The sequence below is a fragment of the Pseudochaenichthys georgianus genome, chromosome 22 (genome assembly GCF_902827115.2).
Source record: "Pseudochaenichthys georgianus chromosome 22, fPseGeo1.2, whole genome shotgun sequence".
Taxonomy (NCBI): domain Eukaryota; kingdom Metazoa; phylum Chordata; class Actinopteri; order Perciformes; family Channichthyidae; genus Pseudochaenichthys; species Pseudochaenichthys georgianus.
Window position 1 is genome coordinate 3,110,739 of NC_047524.1, and position 22,102 is coordinate 3,132,840.

At 45.3% G+C, this 22,102-nt stretch overlaps 1 protein-coding gene across 1 annotated transcript in view; it reads left to right on the forward strand.

Moving 5' to 3' along the window:
• The window catches only part of ppp2r3a (protein phosphatase 2, regulatory subunit B'', alpha), a 76,089-nt gene that overhangs the window by 25,926 nt on the left and 28,061 nt on the right, over positions 1 to 22,102 (forward strand). The window contains 1 exon segment of the mRNA XM_034111202.2: positions 7,298 to 10,801. Within this exon segment, the coding sequence (XP_033967093.1) occupies positions 8,063 to 10,801 (2,739 nt within the window). The 5' untranslated portion in view covers positions 7,298 to 8,062.

A 22,102-nucleotide genomic window follows, 5' to 3' on the forward strand; every position in this document is an offset into this window, starting at 1 on the left:
ATATGTCTTTTTATTTGCGTATTTTTAAGTCCAAATCTCCTTGTTTTGTTTTTTTTAGATGTGCGAGCATTTAACGCTCTCTTAGTTTGTTGTTGGAAGTTGTTGGTTGGCGCTGGTGGGCTTTGGGTCTGTATTGTAGGTGGGAGCAGAAATAAACTGTTAAGTGTTAACTGACTGAATCCAGGTCAGCTGTCGTTGCACATTACATTAGATTCGTGTGTGTGTGTGTGTGTGTGTGTGTGTGTGTGTGTGTGTGTGTGTGATCCTACATGGCCATTAGCAGAACACAGCTGAAATGACATCACCCAAAATGTGTTTTATTTTATTAATTAGCAGCCGTGTGAAGAAGACTAGGTCATAGTAAGCTCCAGGCAAGGCAGTTAAGACAGATGTGTGTGTGTGTGTGTGTGTTTATTTATGTTTGCACATTGGTGTCTGCTTCTGCATGCTTAATTTCACATGTATATTTGTAGGAATTAAGTGCAGACAGAAGTTTATTTTGATTTTGTGTGTGTGTGTGTGTGTGTGTGTGTGTGTGTGTGTGTGTGTGGGGGGGGGGTCAGGACTGCATGTTAGCCTTATAAGGCCAAGCTTTTAAAACCAGGAAACATTTAAGGATAAGAAAATATGTGAGTCACTATTTTCCCTCATCTGCTCAGAAGCACAAAAACATCCTCTTCTCTGCCCTTAACACCTTCCTAAGGGGATATACACCGTGTGTGTGTTAGTGTGTGTGTTTCCATGTGTCGTCCAGTAGTCCTTCAAGTTCCTCTTTTGTTCCTAATGAGGTGGTGAGCTATTCACACACAGCCAACTTTCCTGAGAGATGTGAAGAGCGCAGGAGGAGCAGCTGGTTGTGGATCTGTGGAGGGGCTCTCGTGCCATATCAGTGTAAAGTGCAACGAGTTAGAGACGAGGACATCATTAATAACGTGAAGCGGAGAGATGTGTACTGGAGAGAGGAGGGAGTGTGAGAAATATCCAAAGGAGAAGAGATACACACGGCTGAAAGGCAGAGAGTGGAAGACATTTTGAAATTTGTAAAGCATCACATGTTGACATTTTAAAAGCTGGTACAAGTTGGTTTCTGCATTCTGCCTTTATGTGCTGATTATTAAAACGGTTAGCTATTAGGGATCGACCGATATGGCTTTTTCAATGCCGATACCGATTATTAGTAATCGAGGAAACCGATATTTGGAACCGATATACATTTGCAGTAAAATCAGAAAATCTTGGTGTCAAAATGTAGAATAACACAAACTCCAACACAACTTCTTTGAAATGCATTTAAGCATATATTATGTTTAATTAACTTTTAAACATCTTACAACTTTCCTCTCTGTGCCCTTTTCTTTAGTGCAGCCATCTGCTATGAGTTAGAGAGAGACAAGAAGTGGGGCTGCAGGCTGCCATGCTTAACGAACAATAATGCTTAATTTATTATATCTGTCTATCTAGCATAACATCCCAACAAGCTGCTAGCAACTGCAACACACTAGTGCTAGCTAATGTTTTGCAAACTATTAAAAGTGAGGCTATCACAGTAGACCTAACGTTAGTCGAGTAGCCTCACTTCTAATATTTTGCTAAACATTTGCTCGATACATGTTGGCTAGATAATGAGCTTCACATATCAACCTGAAAAACTGCGAGGCTCCACTCGCAAGCTGTCCTCGTACGTGTGGACCCGTCTGCGTTCATCTCAGCCCTGACTGCTGTTCTGACCGATAACGCCCAGCGATATCATTCTGGGATGTGCTCTATCTCGCCTGCAGACGTGGTTTCATCCCAAACAGCTGTGTGTGTGTGTGTGTGGCCGTGTGTGTGTGGCCATGTGTGTGTGGCCGTGTGTGTGTGGCCATGTGGCCATGTGGCCTAGCATTACTATACTTGGAGGGACCTAAATCTGTTTACACAGTCACAGGGACACATTGGAGGTCCCCATAAGGGAGATCATTAATTTTAGGGTGAAGACTTGGTTAGGGTTAGGTTTAGGGTTAGGGTTAGAGCCTTCTCCGTTGCTGCACCCACCCTCTGGAACTCACTACCCCAATCCATCAGAGATTCTTCCTCCCTCACAGCATTCAAAACATCACTCAAAACCTACCTGTTCAACACTGCATTCAACCACTGACCACCCCCCTCCCCCCCTATTTTCTGTTTTGTATTTCTTTGTCATCTATTTTTTTTTTCTCTTCTTAATTCTCTGTCAAAGCGTCTTTGAATTTCATGAAAAGCGCTATAAAAGTCCCTATTATTATTATTATTATTATTAGGGTAAGGCATGTGTTGGTTATGGTTAAGGTTAGGATAAGTCTCCAGGAAATGCATGTAAGTCAATGTAATGTCCCCTGAAGTGATGTATACATGGTGTGTGTGTGTGTGTGTGTGTGTGTGTGTGTGTGTCTCTCCAGAGTGCGCTCTCAGCAGCCTGGGTCTCATCCAGACAAATACGTTTGGCAGACATAATGATAGAGCCCAAACTCTCTGTCAGACACACAAAAACGCTCCTTTTACATGTTCAGTCTTAAGATCTTAAGACAATCCTCATTCAAAGTATGCTTCCACTGTTTGTAAAATCTAAACAAATATATAATGACCTCTCTTCCTTGAGGGCTTTTGAACACAGACAACCATCCTCTGATCCCTAATATCGTCAGATATCTCTTCACATTGAACTCCTGTCTGTGTTTTGGCCCGCCTTAAGACGTCTGGTTTGCATAGCGGCCCCCTGCTTGTGTCTGGGACAAACCTGAAGGGGCTTTTTAACAATCCTGGTCTCTGATACTCCAGCTCTCCTCCTCAACAAAGACTGAGGGCCGAATGCATGTTGTACAGTCACAAGGCCTCCTATAGTGTTTTACATGACACATATTTAACTTGGTGTCGCTTCATTAGACAGTAGAAAGGAATGATTGGGAGGGGATGCTTTTAGGATCAACGCTTTGGGATGCATTGGTTTGGCCGTTAGTCTGTTGGGCCATAGACAAATCATCCTTTTTCCAAGTCTGACTTTCTCTGTAGTGGAAAATAATAATAATTGTGAAACTGTGGCACAGGCCTGACAGAGGGTCGTTCGTTCTGTCTGCACCTTTGTTTCTCTGCCACAAAAGGACACAAAGAAAGATGGATGCACAGCTCATGAGCCAACCCAGCATAAGGTTAACCATTTCTTTCCCCAAGTATTATTATTGTATAGTTTGTGTGTGGAAGTCAGAATAAAATGTGTGTGAGGATTACAGACAGAAGAAAAGACTTGGCTCAGAGCTGCTGGTAATTCGTTGAAATGTGTTAATGTGTGGGAGAGGGGAAAAAAAGGAAAATATAAATGGATGGAGAAATAGATTTTTGTTGATGAAATGTTTTATAATTGTTGAATATGAAAACTGCACAATGAAGTAGAGAGTCTGAATTAGGGCTGCACGATATTGGAAACAACTGACATTGCGATTTCCCCCCCTGTGATATATATTGCGATATGAAAATATACAGGAATTGAAGAAAAGACCGTTTTTTTCCGCAAACCACCCTTTCTTGAACTTTAATGCTATACAATTGGTATTTTTCTAACTATATTTAACCGGATGAAGGATTTTAGTCACGGACGTCTGGATCTGAAGTTATCAGAGCAACAAGCTGAGCTAGCTCGGTTAGCAGCGCCGAGCTGCCCTGGAGAAACACATGAAACTACCGTACTTTTCGGACTATAAAGCGCACCTGCATATAAGCCGCAGCAGCTAAATTGTCCGTCTGTCTTGCTCTCGTTCTGTCTCTCGGTTCCACTTTTACTTTGGCGTGCTACCTGTCTCACTCTTTTCCGTCCTCCAGCTTTTCCTGCTGGAGTCCGCCGCTTAAAGGTGGCGGGCGCGGACCGGTCATAGAGCCCATAGCGTTAAAGGTGGTTCATTTTACCTGTCAAATCCATAGATTTAGGAGGTTCCCAAAAAAATGGGGGAAAAAGTTGCGGCTTATAGTCCGAAAAGTACGGTACTCTATTCAGTGGTTTTACCTTTAATCACCGGGTCCGTTGGCTTTGGAGATTTGATTGGTGGTTTGCTGTCACTCACTCAAGTACCCCTGACATGAGAGTTTTCCTTTTGTAGCAAGCAGCAAAAGAATTGTAACATGACGCGTTTGAGTTCATTTGCCTACTTCATATCGCAAGTCCTAAAAAAAAAAAAAAAAATCGCACGTCCACACGATGTGAATATCGCGCATATCGCGATTATCGTCACGACACGATATATCGTGCAGCCTTAGTCGAATGCATTGCCTAGTGAGTATGTGTGTTTGTTTTTCACATGGTATAGAAATAAAATCCTGTTTTGTTACCAGCCAATCAATACCCACACGGAGCAGCTGCTCTCTCTCAGTTAGGTTTAGTATTTACATTGAAACGCTTTTGGTTCTCTCTATATATTATCTCAGTATAGTAACACTACTTTTGTGCATCAGATGTGTGTATGTGTATTGAGAGGGCGAGTTTAGACCTGCACTCTCCTTGGGAGTATGTGTGGGGTTCCTATTTGAGCCTTCTTCTTCTTCACAAAGCCCCTACTTCCCCTTTTGAGGCCCCCTGACACACACACACACGCACGCACACAACAACAACATGACGTGTGCAAATTCTTTTTTCGTGCACATTCGCTGATGAACGCGCACACATGCTCTCGGATACTTTTAGTGGCTAGAGTGGAGGATGTGACAGAAGTGGCCTCCGGTGATTTAGTGCTTCCTGGTGAAGGTCACTTTGAAGGAAGGATTTTTTTTAACTGGAGGAATTAAAAGGGAGGGAGGGGTGGGGGGGAAAGGAGGCTAAGAAAGAGGGAGGAAGTAAGAGGATTGAGAGAGGGGAAAAGGTTGACTCACTGGGAATCTGCCTCCTCTACTCTCTTCTTGTTCGGCCTTTGAATTCATCAGACCGACAGCAATATAAGAAATCGCAAGAAGCAAAGAATAAAGGGGACATCAATTGAAAAATGGTGTCCTTTTGAAAAGCCTCACACACAGCGTATCTTCAATATGTTTTTGGCTTTGAAATCGAACACATAGATACTCTGTCTGAGTTAATAGGCCATGAAAGGATAAACCCACGTGTTTCAAGTCTGAAGACATTTTCAGCTTTGCTCTGTTAACGTTAAACTGAAATCTGATACCGCCACGCATCCTCGGCTAACTCGTCGACAAAAATCTGTCCAGAAAAATAGATACAAACATCCCCTAGCTGCCCTTAAATCATAGCAAGACTGGAAAACACCCCAAAGAATGTGTGCTGTGTCCACTACTGAATCATCTTTTTCTGTAATATGTGTCAGTAAGGCATGTGCAGGCATTCGTGTGTGTGTGTGCACCAGTGGAGTTGGTTTACATGCTCGGTATTGCTTTGGGAAGCTGTCGGTTACCAAGATACTCACGGATGCTAACTGTGTGTACAGCACAGAGGAAAGAGTGTGAGTGGACACATTTGTGTGCATGTGTGTGAGCGATTACTATCCTTTAAGAGTCCACTGCTAACTGTCCGTCCGGATTTCAAAAGCAGCTCGCCAGGAAGTGTAATTTCCTGCTCAAGAGACTGATTCAGCAGCATCCAGCTGTTGTGTTTGTGTGGAGAGCATGGGAGACGGGGAGATGAGTTTTTTCCATACATCTCCTCAGTAGTTGTTTTTCCAGGTGCCACAGACCCCCTTCCCACCTCACCAGCCGAGCCCCCACCCATCATTGCTCCCCCCTCTCCCCAGTTGCTCTTTTTCACAAGTAGGAAACTCCGGCTCCATAATTCCCCCCAGAACCCACGAAAGATCATATGCTCTCCGTCTAAATTGTAATAATCTTTTAATATTGGTCTTTCTCTCTGAGGTTATTCTGAACACTTCTATGTATGCAGTGTTGGAGTTGAATACAGAGGGTTACAAGCTGTGTTGGCAGGGTTTTCATACATGCTTAAACAAATCTGAGAAATAACTTAAAGTAATTATGAGTACAAGATCTTGGCTACTTTAGGTTGTTACCTTACTGTTCTTTTCAATTCGCTTTAGACACAAATCCACATGGTTTATAAGTAAGTGACCCTGACGGTTCCTCTCAATACACAGGAGGTTTGTATAGTAGAGCATGAGCCTGTGGTTATGGCTTTGGCTATTCAAGAAGCCGTTCTCACCACAGTATTCTACTTACTTATGTAATTGCAGTAAGTATGGGCATGTGTAGGCGGCAGGGGCGGACTGGGACTACAAATCAGCCTGGGACTCTCGACCGGCCCACTTCGGTACCGCCGGGCCCACCTCGGTACCGCAAGTAAATACTGCTAGTAAATTGTCGACGGGGGCTACTAGTGACTTATCCGACCGGCCCACTTCAGTACCGGCCCATCGGGATTCGTCCCGATGGCCAGTCCGCCCCTGCTAGGCGGGCACAGCTCTGAGGAATGTGTTGCCTCTGTGGGGGGGTCAGGGAAAACAGAGCGAGGGAGAATAAGGAAATAAGAAGTAAATTAAAAATAACTACAAGTAATTTAAAGAGGGGGGGAGAGTATTAAACAAAACATTAAATAAAGGAAGTGAGGGACACAAGGTCTAGTGAGGTCTGTGGCCTATGACTTGCCTTTGTTTATTGCTTGACTTATTTTACTGTACCCTCCAACTAAAAGTTTGAAGTTAATAAAACGTATAAACCCTAAACTACAAATTACTAACATTAAAAACTGTATTCTACTTCCACACCACCTGAGGAGAGTTTGCTTTAGGGAATGTCGTTCAGTGTTGAGAAAGTGTCTTGTTTACATCTTTATTGCCTATACAAACATAATTTTCTCTGGAGCACAAGCAAATGAAAACAGTGATGGAAAGCAGCAGGTGTCTCCTCCTGCCGACACACCTGCCTATCTCTCACTGAGTCCTGATTAGTCAGCGAGGTCAGAGGACGGTCTTTGTGGCTCTGCCGTGACGAGAGAGACGGAGTCACATCTTGTTTTCCACTTTGCCGGTTCAACCTTCCACGCTTCCTCCTTTTGATCTGTGTCCTTGATGTGGCAGGAAGTGAGGTGCTGTTTTGATGATGAAGCCCTCTTATCAGCTGTCTTCTGCATGAAGCTGGAGGGAGAGTGTCTTACACATATCCAACTCTATATATAAGCACACGGATACATGCACTCATAAGCACTCACATTCACAGTTACCCACTTCTTGTTAACCGCCTTAATGATTGACTTTCTGTTTCTCTGTTTTCCTTTTCCTACTTTTGCACCCTCTCTCCTCCCTCCCCCTCTATCTCCCTCCCTCCCTCTGCTGACTCGCAGGTGGTGTCCTCCTGTCAGAAACACACACTCCCCTCTGACACATGGCTGACAGCGGGAGACGGAAGGGAAGAGAGTGACTTCGGGACAGACAGAGATCCAGAAACACTCGCACAGAGAGGAGAAAGAGGCAATCGGCCATCTGTGGTCAGTCCCCTGCTACTCTGCAGCTGTGTTGGAGTCAGCGAACGGTTCTCAGCGACGTCAGGACTTCAGACGGCAGGGAGTGAGATACAACTCATGCTCAGATGATGAGCCTCGGCTAGGGCAATGTTAAAGCCTCGCTGGCCTTGGATTAGGCCCCTGGGGCTGCTTCTTTGGAGGGGTGGCTGATACCCCAGCTGGATCTTCCGCTGTCGCCATCCTCTACAGCTGTCATTAGCGGCTAATGAGCTGCTGCTAGAGAGGAAACGGAGAAGGTGCCTGTGGAGAGAGGAGGTTCCTTACAGCTGTTATTAAGAGGCCGAGAGCTCTCAGACAAGGAATTCTTCCTTATTTCTTCCTCTGCAAGAAAGTGGGGCCCTTTTAAAGCTCTTTGGATTCAAGGATGAAAGGATATATCGTCTGGACGTATTTTTTGTAGACATTTCTCTGTAAGATGGTAATTATGCAGTTGAAAGACTTGTTTTTTTTTTCAGCTTAACTTTTTTTAAACTCTCAACTAAGAGAGAGATATAATCCATCCATTTTTTGGTTGCAGTAATACTGTTTTTGTTTTACACTTGACATTATTTTGACCTTCCTATGACCTGAAGCACCTTGGGCACCATGGCAGCAGCCTATCGTGTGGTAGTGAGCAGTGTGAGCTGCTACAACAGTGTGGTGGTGGACCGGCGCACTCACGCCCACGCCGTGCACTACTGCTCGGGGCCATGTGGGGCGCTGTCCCAGGGCCTGGACTGCTCTGTCGCTCACCACGGCACGTGTTCGGAGCTGCTTGTCGCGCCCGATGCCGTGTACACTGACCCAAATAACTCACTCATGCACTCCCATAACATGATCACCCAACAACTTCCCCACCATGGCAAAATTACTGTCACCATGGATACTAGTTATAATGGTGGTCTAGAGAGGGCAGACAGCAGTGGAAATTTGTCATTAGGGGAGGAGAGCCCCACATGGCGAGGTAAAAAGCCCTCCAGTGGCGGAGGATCCACTGGGAACCTGAGCTCCTCGAGCAGTCTGAAGGACATCACGGAAGAGGCCATCAACCTGGCCAGTGGTAGAGTTAAAGAGTTTTCTTTTGATAAGCTCCGCCTCTCTTCCTCCAGTCACGTCACCTTCCGGAAAGGTCGTAAAGTCCGTCCTGACTCTCTCAGCCGCCGCTCCACCGACCTGGAGATCATCTACGGCCACTTCAGCTCAAGCGTCACCACAAACGGGACTGTTAACGGCATGACGAATGGCTCGGGTACGTCCAATGATGAGAACCTGCCGCCATTTGTACCGGGCAAAGTAGCAAGCCTGGAGGAGACGAAGCTAAAGGGCAGCACAGCCACCTTGTCGTCCATCGCCAAAATGAGCGCTGGATCAACAGGCAGCCTCTCGAGTTTTGGGTCGTTGGACCAAAGTCTGAACACAATGGCCTCTTTGTACCGCAACACCCTGGGAGAGGAGAACCTGATTGCCCGTCTGCTGGAGAAAACACGAGCGGAGGCGGGCTCTGGAGCGGGCGGCGAGGACATCCGTGCCTGCCTTGATATCCTTCTTAAATGTTCTGAAGACTTAAAGAAATGCACCGACATCATCAAGCAGTGCATCCGACACAAAGGCGGCGATGGGCCGGATGATGGAGAAGCCAGTCCGGACAGTGTGTATCGGGCCGTGATGACCCGACTCAGCTCCTATTTAAAGAGATTACCTCTGGAGCTGGAGGGAATAGGGAATTTGGGAGGTAGTGTGCCGGGTACGCCTGGAGGCGGGCACAGTGACCTTGCTGAGCTGGTCAGCACTCTTCACTCCTTTCAGCAGGGGCCGTACTCTCCAATATTTGGCAATGAGCAACCCCCTCGCTATGAGGACGTGGTGCTGTCACCGCCCATCCCAAAGCTCGTTCCTCATTCTGCTTCCTCCTCATCCACCGCTTTGTCTTCTTTAAAGTCTGACTCCATCCATACGAAACCAATCCAAAGTTCCCCGTCCAGAGCCACTCCACTTACCAATGGACTACAACATCCACACCCTCCTTCTGTCACACACCACACGCTCTCTCCGCCATCCATCACATGTTCTCCAGCCAGCTACTCACCAACACGCTCTCCCTCTCCTCTTCGTACCTCGCCCACCCCGCCGTACACACACACTCCATCGGTTTCCCCCATGGAGGCTCTTTATATCGAGGAGGAAGAAGCAGATGGGGCAAAGACACCAGAACAATTTCCAAATCAGACACACGCTCCAACCAGAGGTGTGAGTGCTATGCAGAACAACAATGGGATGACATTGAGTCAACACATGCAAATGTCCCATCCACAAACGTTCCATCACTCTCCAAATATTTTATCGGCCAGCTCTGGCTACAGCCCCGCGTGGCCTTCCTCTGCCTCAGTCCCAGCGGTCTCACACAGGAATGATGACATTGACAAGCTGCTGATGGACTTGGAGAATCTGTCTCAGAGTATGAGCCACCCCAGAAACACTGAGCCCCCACTTCCAGCCAAAACCAGGAAGAGAGAAGTAGGCAAGGCTACCACTTCCGTTGATGCCCTCACTAAGTCTAAAATGGCCCAGTTCGAAGCCCAAAAACCAGCCAGCCACTTGGCGATGAATGGCCCTACCTCCAGGACTGCCCAGAGCCCCAGTCCCCCTCAGGGAGATAACAGTGTGGCTGTGGTGGGAGAGGAGGAGGACGGGGCACTGCTGCTGAGGATCCTGGAGAGCATTGAGAGTTTTGCCCAGGAGCTGGTGGATTCTGGGGCGGGGAGCACAGGGAGCGCCGAGAGGAAAAGTGGGAAGGAGCGGGAGGTGATGAGGCTCCTGCAGGATACAATGGCCACCACTGGCAGGGCTGAAACCCCTGTGGAGAGCACAAGCCCAACACCTGCTCCCATTGCTCCATCCATGCACACACATGCACCTACACAAACACCAGCTATACCGCCAAAACTCTCCCTAGCAACTGCACCTGCAGTTTCACCGACACCTCTGATTGCTGTGTCTGAAGTTGCGTGCGATGCTCCATCCGAACCTGTCCCCAAACCTATACCTGAAGCTGCCCCCAAACCTCTGCCGGCACCCATACCCGAGTCTATACCCGAGTCTACAGATGCAGTTACAGAAGCCTCTACAGGAGCAGCTGATCCAACACCCCCCCCTGTAACGTCTGCATGTGCAAGCTTGCATTCCTCCCCGCACTCGGCTGAACCCTCACCTGTGGCAGCACCTGGAGCTCCGGCTCATGCTAGCATCCCCATTGCAGTAGCCTCAAGGGATGCCGATGTTGACGCTGCTGCTGTGAGAGACACCGGGTCGACCCTCCTCATCCAGCAGACTCCAGAAGTGATCCGAGTAAGTGAAAGACACACCCTACATGACATCCGGAGAGAACGTTAGACGGTTACTGTACTGTACAGTTTCACACTGTTGAAGCTGTATCGTCAAACCCACACAAACAACATGAGTAAGTGTGCAGTTTCAGTCGTAAAAACCTCTAGGTCAGGGGTGTCAAACTCAAGGCCCGGGGGCTAAATCTGGCCCGCGACTTCATTTTATGTGGCCCTGCAAGAGCTTGCAAAGAATATAATATGTTTATTATACGGTTACATGCCACTCTACAGAAGCAGGTTGCCCTTAAACTACATGTCCCACAATGCATTTTGTTTTGTGACATGCGCACTGAAGAGACTTGCAATTATTTGCCCTGGATTTCTGCTTTTCAGACGGAAGTTATTATCCTATCCGACAATAATCCAATTCAGAGGCAATAATGTAATACATTATATATTTATATATGTATATTTATATAGTTATAACCGGCCCTTTGAGTGCAACCATACTGTTAATGTGGCCCGTGATGAAATTGAGTTTGACACCCCTGCTCTAGGTTATGGTTTTAAAAGGATTCCAGGGATTTAGAACATGTAATTTCAGCGAACTGATATCTGAAACCTTAATTATTATTCTATTATTCTTTCTTCTGGTAGACAACAATTAGTAATAATTACATCCTGCTTCCGCTCGCTGAAACAGTAGCTTGCTGTTTTGTAGAAGGCAACATCACTTGCTATTCGTAATAAAGTCCCACACACATTGGTGGAGTGGATATCAGCAAATGAGCTGATGACCTACATCAAGAGTTATGATCGAAATTCTCAGCAACAGAATCTAAATATGTCTTTAAATGTAACCGTTGCCATGGCGCACGAAGCACACAGAGAGGCAGATCTGAGAGTGACTGCCGGGCATAGAGGAACAGACAGGGCTTGAACATCATTAGATGGAGGATAGACGAGTCAGACCCAGGCCAAGGTTTTATGGTTTTGACACAACGGGGTTGATGCCACGATAATTGATGTGCCGCGATGAACGGTATTCATTAGCTGCGATGAACGCGCTGATAGTTTTCCCTATCTGGGATTTAATGAAAAGGCCACGGCTCTGAATCATGGAACAGATCAGCGCATTGTGTTGGGAGGGGCTCTCTGTTGACTCTTCCTGGTTTCTAACTTGTGCTTTGAACTGTGAGTGTGTATACGGGAGTGTGTGCGTGCAGGCATGTGTGTGTGTGTGTGTGTGTGTGTGTGTGTGTGTGTGTGTGTTTACTCTCCTTTCCACCCTGGGGAATATTTAAAGGTAATTTAGTGTTGTGCTAAAGAGTGAGAGAGGGTAGGGCTTGTGTGTGTGTGTGTGTGTGTGTGTGTGTGTGTGTGTGTGTGTGTGTGTGTGTGTGTGTGTGTGTGTGTGTGTGTGTGTGTGTGTGTGTGTGTGTGTGTGTGTGTGTGTGTGTGTGTGTGTGTGGTGTGTGTGTGTGTGTGTGTGTGTGTGTGTGTGTGTGTGTGTGTGTGTGTGTGTGTGTGTGTGTGTGTGTGTGACACACTGACAGGAATACACTTAGAAAGGGGGGTTACCTCAGCTTGTCTCTGATGTGTGTGTTAAACAACACACTGTGGATTTAGCTAATTACCTGCGACAGACGAAAACACATCCGCACAGACACGGCATGTAATCATTACTGCCTCGCTCCTCTGATTTTTCTCCTTTGCTAATTTGCTTATTCTTTTGGCTCTCCCCGCTTGTCCACACCAGTTTCCCGCCGCCGTTTGTGTGTTTATTTCCTGAGCGGTGTAACCTTATGCCCTGCCTACATGTAGGGCACCTATTTATGAGGTTACCATGGTAGCTGCCACAGCCAGAAAGGAACAGCTCGCAACCGAAACATATCACACAATTTCATTCCTCATCGTCCTTTGTCTGCCGATCCGTCTCTCCGTCCTCTCTGTTTTCTGCTGCTCTGCCACCACATCCCTTAGAAGCCTTTCTGACATCCTTCAGCGCCCTTTCGTTTTTCCTCCCGAGTGTCCTTCTTTCACCTGTGCTGGGGCCACATTGACCAAAACTCCTCCTCCCTCCCTGATTGGAAGTTGTGTTATTTTGAGAGCGTTGAAAAACAGTTGTTGCCGTGTGCAGGGCAGAGCAACCCAATAAGAGGTGCTGATTGGAGCACAGCAGTGGAGGGGAGGAGGGCGGGGCAGGTGGGGTGGGGGGGGGGGCATCTGTTGGCACACTGAGTGTTAATGGTATCGTTACCCCTCCGTCCCCCTCTACCCCTGGCAGTCATAGGTGTGAGGAAGACCTAAATCTGTCCACCCCTCTGTACTATGGCATCCCGCTAACAGACTCACTGTCGCCACAGTGTAAATGGACCTGCATATGTGTGTGTGTGTGTGTGTGTGTGTGTGTGTCAGAGAGATGGTGTACATGTTTGTTTTTGTCTAAAATATGTATCCAGGTTTTATTACATGTCAAGGTGTTCAAAAATGTGTGCCCATTTACACGTGTTCATGCATGTGAATGTGCGTACAGGTGTTTTCACATGCATCCCATTTGTGTGTGTGCTTGACCAAGCATGTGTCCGCGTGTTGGCCTGAGGGTAAGTTGACCCAGTGCTACTGTGGGTCACAGCTGAGTTTCGGAATAGCTCTCTGACACCCAATACGCTGGCTCTCTGGGAATTATGCTAATATTCCCCAGCGCCAACCCCGCCTCCAGCCTCCAGCCTCAGTTTCCCATCAAACTGTCAGTCAAACTATAAACAAGACGAGGCCACCTCACACACAAGTGAGAAAATGCCCTTGGACCCTCGTGCACAACTACTTACACACTCCACCTTGGAGATGTGTAGCTGTGTGTCCCTTGGCATTGCCGTGGGTTGCATGGGAAGCTCTGCTAAGCCCCCTGGGATGACACTGGCCTGAGGCAGCATCCTCATCCGTGTGCCTGCACAAGTGTGTTTATTGTTGATTCTGCTGCTGACAGACTAATACAGCGCTTTCTGCACCTGTCAGAGCAGAGCCATTAATATCCATGGAGACAAGGAAGCGAGCTGATATAAATCAGAGGCAAGGACGCAACAGTCAAGCTCAGAGCAGGGGGATGCTGGGACTCGAGTTGGCTAAATCCTTTAGTGCTACTTGAGGTCAGCGTGGCCTTGCAGTGGCAGTTCGTCTGTTTTCTCTGCCCTGTCTCCGTTTTTGGCGAACACAGGAAGAGACATTTAAGATCACGTTTCCCTGCACTTAAATCTGACCTGAATGTTTTTGTTTCAGCGTGGCTGTCCGGTGCCAATGGTGACATGATTTACACACGATCACACACATCCACGTACTCTCCTGGCTGTAGCCAGAGCTGGCATTCTGATGGCTTAATTAACCCACTGCTGATTTCAGTGTATTTGCTGTGGATGTGTTGCGAGGTAATAAAATAGCTGCTCCATTACAGCTGTAGTTAGGGTGTGCTGGATACCCCCCCCAAGAAATTGCTAAAATAGTTGTTACTTCACCTCATGCGTTGAGTCTTGGGTCTTGGTTCATCCTCCGCTGAAAATATTTTTTCAATCTGTAACTGCTAAGATGTCCTTTGCCAAATGTACAGCTTCCTTTAGCGCAGGGGTGTCAAACTCAATTTCATCGCGGGCCACATTAGAATTATGGTTGCACTCAAAGGGCCGGTGGTAAAGACTATATAAATAGATATAGATAATAAATATAAAATAATGTATAATTTTACAATATTTCCTCTGCATTGGATTATTATCAGATAGGGTAATAACTTAATAATTAACTACGTCTGAAAGCAGAAGTCTAGGGCAAATCATTGCAAGTCTCTAAATTGCGTATGTCACAAAATGAGATGCATTGTGGGACATGTAGTTTATGGGCAACGTTCTCCTGTAAAGCGGCACGTAGCATTATAATAAACTTATTATATTCTTTGCAAGCTCTTGTGGGGCCACATAAAATGAAGTGGCGGGCCGGATTTGGCCCCCGGGCCTTGAGTTTGACACCCCTGCTTTAGCGGATACATTTTCATTTATAGCATCAATGTGACAAAAACATTGTGTGAGTTTTTGAGCCATATCAAAACTTTCCTTTGCGAAATCACACACCCCTAAAGCTAGAAGAATATTACAGCCAACCCAGACTCCAGGCTCAATCAAGCACAGTCTGTACCTGTGCCGTGTCATCTGCCTGGTCAGTAAACGTTTTGTAATTCACTTAATGATAGTAGAATTAGTCCGTCAAGAAACCCGATCCTCATATTCATACAGTTTCTTATTTTCTCCTCTGCAAATAACAGTGCGACTGTATTGGTCATGAGTCACTGCCTTCATTAAAGTGTCCAGGAGATAAAGGGCAAGTTGGCATAACACAGAGCTCTGGTTGTTAAGGAAGAGATGAGTGACGTATATGCAGCACATATTTTAAGCCAATTTATGAAAGGAACTCGTTAACCTTTAGACGGAAACGTGCTACTTTTTGTCACAAGGAGCGTCAAAAGGAGCATATGGAGAAACCCGTGGACATAGTTAGGAAATAACAGGAAAGAGGAATGAATGAGACTGTCTGTGTGAGACAGCGGGACAGGGACTGAGAAGTTCACTCAGAGAAAATAGGAATTCAAAGGCAGTCACAGAAGAAGAGGAACAAGCAAAGAAAAAGAACGGAGATGAGAAAAGGACTCATGGTGCTGCTGGGGGAGGGGATGGTGTTAGCCAGTGTGTGTGTGTGTGTGTGTGTGTGTGTGGGGGGGGGGGGGCTGGAGCGTACAGTTGTTGACTTTGGGTCGACTGAGTATGACATCATTCCTCGGCTGATTCCACAGGAAATAAGGTCACAGTGGGAAAGACGCCCGTTTCAAGCTAGGTGCACAAGCACACCGATGAATGCATTCATTTATACACGCACACGTACACACACACACACACACACACACACACACACACACACACACACACACACACACACACACACACACACACACACACACACACACACACACACACACACACACACACACACACACGTGCACAATGCACTCCCAAACTGGGGCTTGTGTTTCCAACATGGTTCACACCATCCAATTTTAACCTGAACAATTAAACATTCTTCCATACACTCAAAGCACACACAGAAAATGAACAGTTAACTTTACATTTGGCAGGGATACATTCACACACACACACACACACACACACACACACACACACACCACACACACACACCACACACACACACACACACCACACACACACACACACACACACAACACACACACACACATCACACACACACACACACACACACACACACACACATCACACACACTACACACACACACACACACACACACACACACACACACACACACACACACACACACACACACACAGAACTTGAAGAAAGTGACATCATCATTCACCACTCCCACTGCCTGCTGGGATAGCATCCAGCAGCAGCTAGTGCCTCTCGATGCTTGCACACACACACACACACACACACACACACACACACACACACACACACACACACACACACACACACACACACAACACCACACACACACACACACCACACACACCACACACACACACACACACACACACACACACACACACACACACACACACACACACACACACACACACACACATACACACACATGTGTAAGTCACTTTTCATCTGAAATTATGTACGCTTAGTGGGAGGCTTCGCTGCGTAAGTGTTTGGGCCTCCCTCTCTGTCACCATGGAAACCACCACAACATGTTTATAAGTAGTTGATGGGACTCCCCTTACCCTGAATATCAGTTATGCAATCAGACTGGCTGATTGGGGGGGCTCCCCCGCAGAACCCCGGCACCAGGGGAGATCAAATGGAGACTGGACGTGTTTTATTTCAGAACTCTGACTGTGTCGATGTGGGTGTGGCGGGTTGTGTGAACTTTTACTGTGTCTGAGACGGCGTGTGTTGCAAAATGTTCCAGGACATTATGACTCGTTAGAAGCTTGGGTGTCAACCGCTCACCCCACCCATCTCCTTAGCCTCCCTTTTTAAATGCACCCTTTAAACTCACCCTTCACCCAGCTCCACCCAAACTGGGCCAAGGTTCTTCCTAAAATCAGCCAATCAAGAAGAGAGACGTCAAAGAGCATTCCACTTAATCTGCCTGTGTCTTATATTAAAGGGGCCCTATTATGCAAATGTTCAGGTCCATATTTGTATTGTTTTGCCTCTACTGTGACACGTTTACATTCTTCAATTTTCAATAAGGGCTTTATTTTCCTCGAATGTCCCGCCCCCTAGCCAATCACGTACAATATGTCCGAGTCCTAGCCGATAGAAGCATTCGTGTTACATGGTGATGTGACGACGTTAGGGAAGTAAACAAAGGAGTCCAATGGAGGCGTTTCAGGCAGGAGGGGAGTGTGTGGGAGAGAGCATCCTCCTGGGGGGGAACTTTGGGATTTCATACATACATACAAATCTATTTCTCACACTACAGGAAAGGGAAACCCCCCCAAAAGCACACTAAGGCCCCTTTTATAAGTAGTAATTGCACCTCTTGTAGAATGTAACTCAGTTGCTTTTATAACAATTTATAATTGGAGCAATGGTTTACCACTTTGAATATCTTTGATAAACATATGGTTTTCATTTAATCAGACCGCTCACTCAATCAGCCAAGGGTTCAAGAATATTGCCAGAAGAGACGAGTGACTTGAGAGGATGGGTGAACAGAAAGCAGCGTCTTCTGTCAAGTGTTGGACATATTTGAGATGATGAAACGCAGGAAGCTGCTGCCCTCTAGCGACCCTCAGCCTTCAGTGTTCCAGAGAACACAGTGTCGGCTTGCAGGCCAACCTCAACTCTGATTTTTGATTTGAAAAGGATCTAGCTCCATCTACAGGACGCTCTGTGAACTAACACTAGTGTGTCAAGATCTAAAATCTGAATCAGTTGTTTTCCCCAGGACGGTTTTAACATTCTTTTCAATGTTTTATGTTGTTTTCCATGCGTTTAACTGGGAGGTTTTCTTCAGTCTTAGGGCGTATTGTGTTAAACATTGCCCCCATGTGTTTTACATTATGCCCATGGCCATGAGACTGTTGGGAGGAAAGGGTGGTGCAAGAAACATTACTATTGTGTGTCGGATAGAATAGATTCTAAAGGCTATTGAATTCCTGAATTATTTCGTTTCCTTGGATAATATTGCCCAAGGTGCATGGCAACAGTATGTTACGGTGGGTTGTCTGGGGCAAACATACTTGTCCAACACACGTTTTATTATTCAAGTGTGGATTTAAAAAAAAAAAACTGGCTTTAAAGAGTGAAAATACAAAAACAGTCAGTTTGACAAAACTCCTGCTGGCAGTGTTTTTTGTTGTTGGAAAACAATCATCGTGAGTCGAACAAAATACTGTTACAGCACTGATTTACAATTTGTTTTACATATAAAGTGAAATGATATGATTATTTCTAAATGTAAATCTATTAAATTGTTAAAAACAGTAAAAAATTAAAAGTCAGCAGCTAATAATAAAATCAATTTTCATCAGATGGAAGATCCTTTGCTGAGATTTGCTGTAAATTCTTCAGATCTGCTGCAAACAGTGCAGTGGCTACTGGGGATGCCAGTGATTATTCGATTATTCGAATATTCGTTACAGTCTCCATAATCGAATATTATTTTTAAAAATCGATTTTATTTATATATTTTTTTATTATTATTTATGTATTTTTTTTTTTTTTTATGGCTTAGTATCAACCAAAATATAGACTCATGCTAATAATAGTAATAGTATTAATAATTGGAAATGGTCGGTCGATTAATCGATTATTATTCCCCAGGGCTGCCGAATAATCGAATTTGATCATGGTCAGTTTCTGGCAACCCTAGTGGTTATTAGCTTCACCTTGGCGGGAACAATACAGCAAAAGGTGTTTGCTGCTCTCAGCCCTGATACTGGTAAAAAACCATAGACCTTCCCGGTGCCCACTGACTGCTGTGTGCCCAAATTGACCCATCACCTTCAAAATAAAAGCATTTTAGCTGGAACACAACTTAACTTAAATAATATGGCTGGAAATTAATTAATTCTACAAAACAAAAAATAACAAATAAATAAATGTGAAAAATACTGAATAGCTTCCACAGCTACTTCTACATGCTGACACATTTCTCCCTACGAACATTTCTGTCGTTATATATTCTTCTATCTGAAATAATAAGAAATAGGAGCTGATCTGCTCTGCCATTGGCTGTGGTTGAGCAAGTCAGAAGAGTTGGTTTTCAAATAAAACCACGAGATGTAAGTCCAGAGATTGTATTATATAAAGACATTGTATTGGATATACTTGTGATTAAACGCTCACAATCGTTTGACGTCTCTTACTGCATTCTGGTGACGGCTCTCTCCCTGCAGCTCCGGGCTGAGCCTCATCTCTATTGCTGATGTAGGATTAGCTCGCTAACTCCACATCTTAAGATAGCATGGGAAGGTAATGCAAAACCGACCCTGGTAGCTATGTGTATAAATATGAAAAGCCATGCTGACCAAGGAAGGCCTGGAGTGTGTTGTTATTAAAGATGACTTGTTGACGGGCTGTTTTTTACAAGAGGGGGAGGGGTGAGATTCTCCCGTCAGATGATATGGTATTTTAAATAGTATGGATTTCTCTGAATATTTTTACAACATGAGACTTGTTAAGGAAGTTGTACTGGCTTAAACTTCACGTTTCATTCATGTCTTTAAGAGAGAATGATATACTCGGAGAATGCATGTGGATGATATTTGCAGCCGATATCAGGTTGTCACAGATATATTTTTGTTGGCCTGTCTGTTGCCAAATATGCAAAAGGAAACGGCAAAGCTATTAACAACTTAATAAAAGTTTGGTAGTATTTAAAGCTCACATTAAATATTTGAACCTTACAAAAACCAAAGTGTCAAAATTACAAATCATAGTTTTTTACTATTGTTTACGCTGGAGCAGAAATGTAGTAATTCATTAAGTAAAAATAATCTGTCAAATAACTCCCGACAAACCCATTCTTTATACATAGCTGTTTTATATGGAAATACCGACATAACGTATTATTAAATAGCTTTAGATGTGCAGATGTTGTTATTGTCGGACAGGCTGCTGGATTTCCTCCCGTGGGACATGATACAGGATGATAATCGCCAAAATTAACAAGTCACCTGACAGTATCTTGGTTTGTTTGCAAAAAGCCAGTGAGAACAGGAACCAGACCAGAACTAAAATGTAACAACATGTAACAGGTGTAAAAGCACTTTAGAGTATCCCCAGATATTTTGTGACATTTTTTGTATTTTCAATACTGGACTTTTGGCTGCTGTGCTACTTGAGCTTGTGCCATTTTTATTACAGGAGAGCCTCTGCCTCCGCTCAGACAGACACAGACAGCTTCAGCAGCTGTCTCTCTCAGGGTTCCCATGTTATCCTCCTCTCATTCGGATGTGAGGTAGACCGTGACAGGGACTGATTCACTTCATCTATTTCCGAGGCACCCGGTTCATTCTCCGCAGTTTTAGAGAGGAGGTTCCCAAGGCAACTTTGTGTGTGTGTGTGTGTGTGTGTGTGTGTGTGTGTGTGTGTGTGTGTGTGTGTGTGTGTGTGTGTGTGTGTGTGTGTGTGTGTGTGTGTGTGTGTGTGTGTGTGTGTGTGTTGTGTGTGTGTGTGTGTGTGTGTGTGTGTGTGTGTGTGTGTGTGTGTGTGTGTGTGTGTGTGTGTGTATCCATCTTTAGAGGAAGTGAGACTGGGAAATAAAGAACGGAACTGCGATGTGAACTGCGTTTCCTGCTGTTGGCACGGTAACCCTGTGAGCATTCCACCCGCCATGCAATCCAGGGAAGGGGTTATCGCCGTGGAAATGGCATTTGGCAGGCCTTTTCTAAAGTGTGTGTGTGTGTGTGTGTGTGTGTGTGTGTGTATAAACACAGAAATAAGGAGGGAGATCTGCCTCAGTAATATCAAGTTCAAACTTGACTTGCCCCCGGTGGGCAGTTTGTATCACTGCTAGTGATACAAATATTTCCTTTTTTTAACTGCCGGCTCCATTTAGTTGATTTCTCCACAGTTTCAAAACCACTGTGTTGTATTTAGAGGAATTTTTTTTTTTAGCATTTTGCACAAACATTTTCAAAGTAATTATAAAGCACCTTTAAGTATATCTAATAACTTTACGTCAGTGAGAGTTTGTAAGTTGGATAATTTAACAATAATTAAAAGTACAAGGTTTAAAGTACAAGACCTCCGTGAGTCTGAGTCCCTCACCCCTGTTCCAGTCCCGCCTCAAAAACCCACCTCTTCAACTCTGTATCCATAGCCCCCCCCCTCAACCAACTTCCTTTCTGTTTTGTTTAGTTTCTTTTTGGCTTTGTTTTTGTTTTGTTTGTCTACCCTCCCTCCCAAATGTAAAGCGTCTTTGGGTTCAAGAAAAGCGCTATAGAAATAAAATTATTATTATTAAAGTAATCAATCAGTCTAGTTAAATTCTTGATTATTACTCTAAATTGGTGTTTTGAATCGTGTTTCCTGTCCCAATGTGTGTGTCTCTCTCTGTGTGTGTGTGTGTGTGTGTGTGTGTGTGTGGTGTGTGGTGTGTGGTGTGTGGTGTGTGTGTGTGGTGTGTGTGTGTGTGTGTGTGTGTGTGTGTGTGTGTGTGTTGTCACGTGCGCAGATAAGTGTGAAGTCTGCCTGGTACCTGAAGCAGAAATAAGCATGAAATCGGTTGCTATATTTACACAGATACATTTACACACAGCAGACAGCCACTTTCACTGAGCTTGTGTGTGTGTGTGTGTGTGTGTGTGTGTGTGTGTGTGTGTGTGTGTGTGGTGTGTGTGTGTGTGTGTGTGTGTGTGTGTGTGTTGTGTGTGGTGTGTGTGTGTGTGTGTGTTTAGGAAGTTGTTATGTTCTCACTTTTCAACTCGTCTCAAAAGAATGGAGAAAGCGGATCCAATTCAGTGAAAACTTGCACACCCACACATGAATGATCAATGCTCACGTCTTTCTAAAACCCCTATTAGGGCCATGTGTCCTCTTCAGTGGGTTTTACAGTTGCCGCTTGACAACCGATCCTTTGCTTCGGACCTTCTGCTCCGAGCATCACGCATGTATTTGATCAATGGCGTGAAGGCTGCTGACTCACCTGTTCCTGTAGCACTGGGTTGGATTAGTTCTGTGTGACGTAACACTCAACACACACTCGTACACACCTGTTGCCTTCACACCCTAACACCCCCTTCAACATCCATCCATCCTCTCTGCCTCGCTCTACTCTTGC